The following is a 9046-nucleotide window of genomic DNA, read 5'->3' on the forward strand; positions in this document are numbered from 1 at the left end:
GGGGGGGGGGGGGGAAGGCAGGGAGGTCTTGGGTTTGGGATAAGGCAACTGTCCTACCAAGTGTGGCCACCAGAGGGCGCAGCTGGACCTGAGCTGCCCCTGGGCCTCAGTGACAGGGACCACCACGCCCTCCTGGGGCCAGAAGGGGGCTGGCTGGGAGTGGCCAGGACCTCCCCCAGCTCTCAGGAGTGGCCTGTCCTCCACTCCCCCTCCAGTCTGCCGGGTCATTCAGTCCCCACCCGGGTGACATCCTCCTCACAGTCCCTGGGTGAGGCTGAGTAGGGGATTCTGGGGAGGGGGCTGGCTGGGAGTGGCCAGGGCAGCTCCATCCTTGGTGGCCCCACCCCCTCCCAAAGGCCTTTCAGTCCCTTCCCCAGGCCGCTCTTCCTATGGCCTCTGACCCCCTCCTTCTCCCTACCCTGCTCGGCACGTCCCTTCCCCAAACCTTCAGGGAGAAGCAGGGAGCAGGCAGAGGGACAATAGGCCACCCGAAAGACAGGGCCCTGCAGAGACAGACAGACAGACACACAAAGACATAAGGAGGGACGGAAGTGGGCAGTGGACTGATACAGACAAAGACAGGGAGAGGCAGAGAGAGTCACAGAAAGTCAGAGACCACAGGACACAGGGACAAGGGCCGGCCGAGGGACCGAGGACGAGGGTGCAGAGCGAGGTCAGGGTGCGGACCCCAGCAGGCAGCTGCAGGGGCCTCTGGCAGAGGAGATGTAGTGGCCTGGGCCAGGCTGGCTGCGAGACAAGTGGTGCCTCGGCTGGGGGCAGGGGGCATGGGACGCTCGGGCATCCTGCTGCTGCTGCTGCTGCTGCTGGCTGGGCCGGGGGTCGGGGTGGCCTGGAGGCCCCCAAAGGGCAAGTGTCCTCCACGCTGCTCCTGCTCCAAAGACAGTGCCCTGTGTGAGGGCTCCCAGGACCTGCCAGAGAGCTTCTCCCCGACGCTGCTGTCACTGTGAGTGTCGGGCCCTCTGTGGGCCTGAAGGTGGGTGCCGGATCCTGGGCCTCCAGGGGCGGGCGGGGTAGGCGGGGGCCCACCTGATCCTGGGCAGCAGAGGCTGTCGGGATGCCTGCCCAGGGGCTGCTGGGACCTGGGATGGGGCAGGAGGTGTATGGGGACCTGGAAGGGGGGGTGGCCAGGGACTGGGCTGCTTGCCAGGACCCTCGCCACCCAAAGGGGAAGCGCACCCGGGGTCAGGTGCAGGCCAGGGCGTGGGGCAGCAGTGGGATCTGGGTTGGGGACCAGAGCGCCGGAGTGGTTTTCTCCTCACTGCCACTGCCACGTCCCCAGCTCACTCGTGAGGACTGGAGTCACCCAGCTGAAGGCCGGCAGCTTCCTGAGGGTGCCGTCCCTGCACCTGCTGTGAGTGGGCCTGGCCGAGCGGCAGGGAGGGAGTGGGCGTCTTGCACATGCGTGTGGGTGTGGGCACATGTGGCCATGAGGGTGTCCACGCACAGGAGAGAGTGTGTGCGCACCCGTGTGTCCCTGTCAGAATCCCTCTGTCCCTGCACGTAGTCCCCCACGTGCATGTGAGTGTTCCTGTGCCTGATGGGGCTAATGGAGGGGGATAAGGCCAAAATGTCAGAGAGCGGTCCTCATCAGCGAGGGGTCCTGAACCCCAGCAACCGCCTTCTCGCCCCCTGCAGCCTCTTCACGTCCAACTCCTTCTCTGTGATCGAGGACGACGCATTTGCCGGGTTGTCCCACCTGCAGTACCTGTGAGTGAGGCCGGGCTGGGGGCAGGTGGCCTGGGAGGAGGAGAAGGGGCTTCTGGTGGTGCCCAGAGTCAGAGGCGGTAGGGACTGTGGGTCTGCAGTGGAGGTGTCTGGACAAGGGCCCTCAGACCTGCTCCTGAGGCCGTGTGAGGGCTCCAGATCAGCTGTGTCGTCTAGGGCTGCTCACCTCGCCTCTCTGTGCTTCAGATCCGCAAAGCGCCTAGATAGCCAGGCTCGGTTTCTGGCCCCCTCCTGACTCTCGGGCACCTGGGGAGGATACCAGCGGGAGGAAATGTTTAAAATGAGCTGGAAACAGCTCCCAGTAAGGAGTTGGCGACAGCGTGATGGCCATACTAAAGGGAGGGATGCCGTTGCTGACGCCAGTGGAAGTGGTGGCCTTGTCACTGACGACGGAGTGTCAGTGCTGTTGACAAAACATGGCAAACCTCGCAGTGATGGTTCTGTTAGTGGAACTGATGATCAAAGCCTGCGGGGCGGTGCTAGAGACGGTCACCAGGCCCATGGGCACTGGTCAGTATGCACTGACGTTGGTGTCAGTGGTGGCTTGGAGCAGGACGCTGGTGTCAGTGTTCATGACAGTGTTGTTGGTACTGGGGTTTTCACCGATGACAGAGGTGTCGTTATGTATACAAGCTGTGACAGCGATGACACTGGCGGTGGGTGACCGGAGTGTTGGGGATAATGGCGACGCTGGTATTGATGCTGGATCACGGAGGCGGCGTTGGTGAGGGTGGTGGCAGGATGTGGGGTGTTGGTCGTGAAGCCTGGTTGCTGGTGAGGTTCATCGGTGTCATCCGCCTGGAGTTCCCTGATGGACGTTGACGATGGACGGGTGTGGCGATATTGGTGGCCTGTGTGGTGCTGGGGACGATGGCAGTTATTGGTGGTAGGGTAGGTGATGGTGATGGTGGCATGGGTGTTGAGATGCAGGCACTGGTACTGGTCATAAGGGATGATAGTGGGACCAGTGCTGTTGTCGGTGACAATGGCGACAGCGTCCCTGGTGAGGCTGGCTCCAGTGACCGTGGATCAGGCCTTCAGGGGGGACAGGTTTCTGGGGAGGCTTTCCCTGGGACTGCCCGAGGTGCTGCGGAGAATGCAGCACCCGTGTGGCCTCTGAGTCCCCTGCCCCGTGGGCCTCCCCTCATCCCCCTCCCTCCACAGCTTCATTGAGGACAATGAGATCGGCTCCATCTCCAAGAACGCGCTCCGGGGACTCCGCTCGCTCACACACCTGTGCGTGCCCGTCCCGCCTCCTCCACGGCACCCCCTCCACGGCACCCCCCTCCTCCACGGCACCCCACCCTCCTCCACGACACCCCCACCCTCCTCCACGACACCCCCCTCCATGGCACCCCTCCTCCTCCATGGCACCCCGCTCCTCCACGGCTCCCCTCCTCCACGCACCCCCGTCCTCCTCCACGGCACCCCCACCCCGGCACCCCCACCCCGGACACAGCGCCTCCTGGCAGCTGCGGATGGCTCCTTCTTTGTCCCCTCCAGAAGCCTGGCCCACAATCACCTCGAGGTCCTGCCCAGATTCCTGTTCCGGGGCCTGGAAACCCTGACTCACGTGTGAGGCTCCGGGGGTGTGGGGTGCGGGGGTGGGGGGTCTGGGGGCGGGGCCTGGCGCTGTGGAGGCGGGGCTGGGTTGGCAAGGGTTGCAATGGTTCTGACGTATTTTCCATGCCATCTGGGGACCCCAGGGGAGGGGGCAGGGTACGTGGCCTCCGAGGGTCGCAGCCCCTTCCTGGCCTCTTGCACCAGGGACCTCCGTGGGAACCCGTTCCAGTGCGACTGTCGCATCCTTTGGCTGCTTCAGTGGATGCCGACCGTGAACGCCAGCGTGGGGACGGGGACCTGTGCAGGCCCCGCTGCCCTGACTCACATGCAGCTCCGCCACCTCGACCCAAAGACCTTCAAGTGCAGAGCCATAGGTGGGGACTTTCCCAGTGGGGAGGGAGGGACTGCAGGGTCCCCAGGAGAAGGCAGGAGATGGGGGGAATGGCTGCCAGGCCTGAGGAGCTGACTTCACTCCCTGCCCTGCCATTTCCTGGCTTCGAGACCCCGAGCACATGGCATCACCACCCTGAGCCTCAGTCTCCTCATCTGTAGAATGGGGATAATAAACAGTGACATAGGATTGCTGCGAGGATTCCATGCTATGTCTCCGCCTGCTCAGCACTGGACCCAAGGCCTGGGGCAGGAGGCTCTTACAAATGTTCACTCTCATCGTCCTTAATATAAAGTCACTTACTTGTAAAACACTTTCTTTCTTTCTTTTTTTTTTGGTGGTGGTGCTGGGGCTTGAACCCAGGGCCTGTCATGCGAGGCAAGCGCTCTACCACCTGAGCCACACCCCAGCCCAACACTTTCTTTCTGTTGCGCTGAAAACTGCATATGCCAATCCCTCACTTCCATTTCCTTTCCTTTTGCTTTTCCATAAACACATTTTGGTGACTCAAAGCACAGCAGGGACAAGACAGCCCGGGTCTTGGCTTCCCAGAGCCCATGCCCAGCCCCACACAGTGACCGCCCAGAATGATCAGGGCCAGGACGGGCAGTCGGAGGCAGAGGGGCCTGGGGTGGGATGGGGGAGCACAGTCAGAGAAATAAGGCCAGGACCGAGGCCGTGGGAACTGAGGAGTCCAGAGCCAGGGCCGGGGTCACACAGAGTTGAGCGGGAGTCAGGAAGGGCTTCCTCAAGGAGTGGACATTTGAAGTGTCCTTACACAGATGCTATTAATATAACAACAGTGATCGTAACATGATCCACTGTGAGACATGTTTGTGGTGTGTGGGACTCACAGAGCAAGGGGACTGAGCTCAGCGATTATTATTATCACTATTTTTTTCTTGAAGGGGAAGGGAGTGCCTCGGATGCAACCCAGGGCTTCCCACCTGTTAGGCAAGCGCTGTACCACTGAGCCCCATCGTTCACCCTTGATTCAGTTATTCAACTTAGTGAGATCCACTAACGTGTGGCGCAAACAAACTGATGACACATTCTGATCACACAGGGAGTCGTGAGGGAGGCATTGGATCTGAATTTACCTACTGGAAAAGGAGAGGGAAGGGCACTGCGTGGAGAGGGAACAGCATAAATGGTGGCCCCGAGGCAGCCTAGAGCTGTTTGAGGATCAAAAGACCAGTGTGGCTCGGGTGGTGCCTGAAGGGAGAGAGTAGAGATGAGGTCAAAGCTGGCAGGGGCCCCACCATGGAGGACTTTGAAAGGCACAAAGAGTAGGGTCAAGGGGGAGCCATGGAGGATGCGGCCCAGGCATGGACATGATTTGATGGGCATTTTTATAGGAACTCTCTTTGGCTGGGCATCACTGCTTCCACCTTGGCACCTGGGATCTGGACGTGTAGGGTGACGTAGTATATGCTAGAGTCACAGCATGGCACCCACTAACGACCAGTACCTTGCTAGGCCAGATACCATTAAAGCTAAGTGGTTGTAACAAAAAGCCCGAAATACCACGAATTGAAGAGGTGAGCGGAGGTGAGCTGCCCAGGTGGGTGCGGCAGCTCCTGGGTACTGTCCGGGTTTCCATGGTTGAACTCAGGTTTGACGCTTCCATGTGCTAGCTCACGAGAAGGAGGGGAATGAAGTGTGCATCACGCTTCTGCTCCTGACATGACCACACCTAACCTCCAGGGAGAGTGCTCCTGGGGGTGCCAGGAAAATGTGGCTTCCAGCTGACCAGCCCACCGGCTGCCTGGACCACTGAACCTCCGTCGCTTCATCTTTAGAGATCATGACAGAGTGTACCTCACTGGAATGTCGTGAAGGCCAGTGAATGACTAAGTGGCCGTTTCGGAGGGATCATTTGATGGGGCCACTCATCTTAGAAAATCAGGACGCAGCCCGAGTTAACCCTGCCATAGACAAGAGGACTCCACTCTCCATGTCCCTGTGGGGTGAACGCCATGAACAGGACCCTCCTTTCAGAGCTGTGCAAATCAAGGCTCAGCAATGAGGACCCTGGGGTCCCCGGGGCCTACCTGACTCTCTCCTGCCGCCCCCAGAGCTGTCCTGGTTCCAGATGGTTGGGGAGTCGGCGCTGGGCGTGGAGTCCTTCTCCTACCAGGGGGAGCCCCACATCATCCTGGCCCAGCCCTTCGCTGGCCGCTGCCTGATCCTCTCCTGGGACTACGGCCTGCAGCGCTTCCGGACGGAGGATGAGCTGCCGGGTGAGTGCTCGCCCTGTCCCTGTCCCCTGTCTGCCCGGCCCTCTGCCCCTGGACCTGACAGCCTGCTTGCTCCCCCTCAGCACCCTCCGTGGTGTCCTGCAAGCCCCTGGTGCTGGGCCCGCGCCTCTTCGTGCTGGCTGCCCGACTGTGGGGAGGATCCCAGCTGTGGGCACGGCCGGGCCCCGACCTGCGCCTGGCCCCGATGCAGGCACTGGCCCCCCGACGGCTGCTGAGGCCCAACGACGCGGAGCTCCTCTGGCTGGACGGGCAGCCCTGCTTCGTGGTGGCCGATGCCTCCAAAGCTGGCAGCACCACACTGCTGTGTCGGGACGGGCCCGGCTTCTACCCACGCCAGAGCCTGCACGCCTGGCACCGGGACACGGACGCCGAGGCCCTGGAGCTGGACGGCCGGCCCCACCTGCTGCTGGCCTCGGCCTCACAGAGGCCCGTGCTCTTCCACTGGTTCGGTGGCCGCTTTGAGAGGCGCACGGACATCCCAGAGGCTGAGGATGTCTATGCCACACGTCACTTCCAGGCTGGGGGGGATGTGTTCCTATGCCTGACGCGGTACATCGGGGACTCTATGGTGAGGCTGGGCCCAGTGTGTGTGTGTGTGTATGGGGGGGCGCTATAAACTGATCTGGCCTCACATGCTGACCTTTGAATTCTGATCCCATCCCAACGATGACTGCAAGACTGTGGCCCCTCAAGGCTATCTTTGTCTAAATCACTCCCCAAGATTCTGATTCTACACCCTAAATTTGGCTCTGCATCTTGGACACCCTCCAGGACTGACTTTAGCCCCAGCCCCTGTCCCCCGCATCCTGACAAGGCTCCTCTGAGCCTGATGCAGATGTTGGGTCCTGCCCTTCCTCTCTAGCACTGTCTTTCCAGAGCAAGGTGGAGCCAGGGGAGGGGGCTCCCCTCTAACTAGGGTATTCACAGGGTCTCTGGTGGGGAACAGACTGGGACAAGGACAGGAACTAGGACCCAGGAAGGAGGCTGGAGAGGATGGAGGCTGGGCCAAGGTGCGTTAACAGGAGTGGACAGCATATACAGCTATTGTAGGTAAAACTCACAGGTAGCCTTTGCTGATCCGTGCAGTGTGGGGCCGAGGGAAAGCGCAGGGTCAGCTCACAGCTCACAACTCTGACTTAGCAGCCTGAGCAGCTGGGCGCACACTGATAGGATTAAGCAGCTGTGGGAATTTGAGGACGAATGGGCCCTGTTTCCAAGCGTTCCAAGTTCTCTAGACCCTCAGGATGACAGGAAGACCTGCCCCTCCCAAGGCCTCAGGCCCTAACTGGCCACCTTCTCCCCAGGTCATGCGCTGGGACGGCTCCATGTTTCGCCTGCTGCACCAGCTCCCTTCCCGGGGTGCCCACGTCTTCCAGCCTCTGCTCATCGCCAGGGACCAGCTGGCCATCCTAGGCAGCGACTTTGCCTTCAGCCAGGTGCTCCGCTTTGATCCCGACAAGGGGCTCCTGGAGCCACTGCAGGAGCTGGGGCCTCCTGCTTTGGTGGCCCCCCGCGCCTTTGCCCACGTCACCTTAGCGGGCAGACGCTTCCTATTCGCGGCTTGCTTCAAGGGCCCCACGCAGATCTACCAGCATCATGAGCTGGACCTGAGTGCCTGAGACTCGGCAGGACTCTAGACATGGCCGAGCGCTGGCGTGGGGAGCCTTGGGCATCTGGATGACCTGTTGGCTGGCCTTCTGGCCCCACTTGGGGTAATGACCAGACCTGTGAGATGCTGACCACAGGCCAAGTTCATCAGCTCCAGGTCCAAACCCTAGCCCACCTCTTGGAGGAACTGCCACTGGGAGACATGGAAGTCCCAGCCTGAACTGCCCTCCCAGTTGGAAGCAATATCTGGCGGGAGAGAGATGCCGGCTCTTGGTGACTTGGAAGCTCAGGCTGGGGCACTGCTTGGAGCCCAAACACCGCATCCCCCCTTGATGCGCAGAGTCCCGAGAGGTCTGGAAGTTCTCCCTCAACGACTCCCACCCAATCTGCTCCCTGCGAAAGCTCCAAAGACAGAATTCCTTTCCCTTCCAAATTCAATCCTGCCAATCGCTTTCATGGAGTCCTGCCCGGCCCCATGACGTCACAGTTGCTGGGCAGTTTTTCCTGCCAGACCTGTTCCTTCTCTCAGCTGCTTAGGCGCACGTCTGCTGCCAGAGGCGGTGACCTCGCGTTTCGTTCCTCTTGCGCGTGCGCGCGCAGGCGGTGGGGGGGCGGTGTGGGGAGGGGGAGAAGTTGGGATTGGAGAGGTGCAGGTGAAGCGCGGGTACCCCTCCCCGAAGGGCGACAGGGGAAAGGACAGAAGGTACGAGTTCAATAAATGCGCTGGGCACTAACTACCCTGCCCGTTGTTGTGGGGTCATTGGGAGAGGGGGTCTTGTGAATGGCATGGGGGCTGGGGGTGACCCTAGAGTCCTGTTATGGCCAGGGGGAAGGCATTTTGGCTCTTCACGGGGTCTCTAAGGAGAATGGGCTCATGGGATGTTCAAGAGATAGAAGGGTGTGATCAGAGGGCAGGGGTTTACTGGGGTCTGTATTTAGAGGTCATGTCCCAGGGCATTGTAGGAGATATTTTTGGATGTTTTGAAGGGTTTGGGGCATTTTGTGGGAACATTTAGGTTGGATACTGGGGAGACTCCTGGGAGTTTAAGGCTCAGAGAAGATTCTCACATCGTGTGGCCATTAGATACTATTAAGGGTGTTATAGGGAATCATTTAAAGGTCTCATTGGGACATTTGGAAAGTTCTCCAGTGAGGAGACCCTAGGGGTCTTACTGTTACAATCATAAAATTGAGCACTCCCTGGTGGTGGGATAATTCCTTATCCTTGTTTTCCTGGGATGGTCCCAGTGTTCACCTGAGCGCCCAGCATCCAGGGGTTAGGGCTCTCTTGCATCACAAAGTGTCCCCCATTAACACTGGAACATCTTAAAGTGCACACAAGCCTCCCACGGCCTGGAGGCAGAGAGCAGGCCCCGTGCCCTCTAGCAGGCTACGAGAAAGAGCAGAGGACAGGCTTTTCCCAGCTAAGATCCACCCGCTAGCTGCCTGCCAACCCGCAGCCACCTCCCCCAGGCCC

At 60.4% G+C, this 9046-nt stretch overlaps 2 protein-coding genes across 3 annotated transcripts in view; one reads left to right on the forward strand and one right to left on the reverse strand.

Moving 5' to 3' along the window:
* The window catches only part of Fxyd5 (FXYD domain containing ion transport regulator 5), a 28504-nt gene extending 27641 nt beyond the window's left edge, over positions 1 to 863 (reverse strand). The window contains exon 1 of one of the 2 annotated variants that reach the window (XM_015497228.2): positions 829 to 863. The gene's annotated coding sequence lies outside the window, so the exon portion shown is untranslated. The remainder of the gene's footprint in view (positions 1 to 828) is intronic. The other variant, XM_015497227.2, reaches the window with a different exon arrangement.
* Lgi4 (leucine rich repeat LGI family member 4) lies at positions 7 to 8260 on the forward strand. The gene is made up of 9 exons (XM_015497167.2): positions 7 to 964; positions 1301 to 1372; positions 1657 to 1728; positions 2911 to 2982; positions 3250 to 3321; positions 3514 to 3683; positions 5779 to 5943; positions 6024 to 6529; positions 7266 to 8260. Exons 1-9 carry the CDS (start codon positions 786 to 788, stop codon positions 7578 to 7580), a joined length of 1623 nt encoding a protein of 540 aa, XP_015352653.1. The 5' UTR covers positions 7 to 785; the 3' UTR covers positions 7581 to 8260.
* Positions 8261 to 9046: the final 786 nt, after the last annotated feature.

Source organism: Marmota marmota, unplaced genomic scaffold, assembly GCF_001458135.2.
Source record: "Marmota marmota marmota unplaced genomic scaffold, marMar, whole genome shotgun sequence".
NCBI classification, from domain to species: domain Eukaryota; kingdom Metazoa; phylum Chordata; class Mammalia; order Rodentia; family Sciuridae; genus Marmota; species Marmota marmota.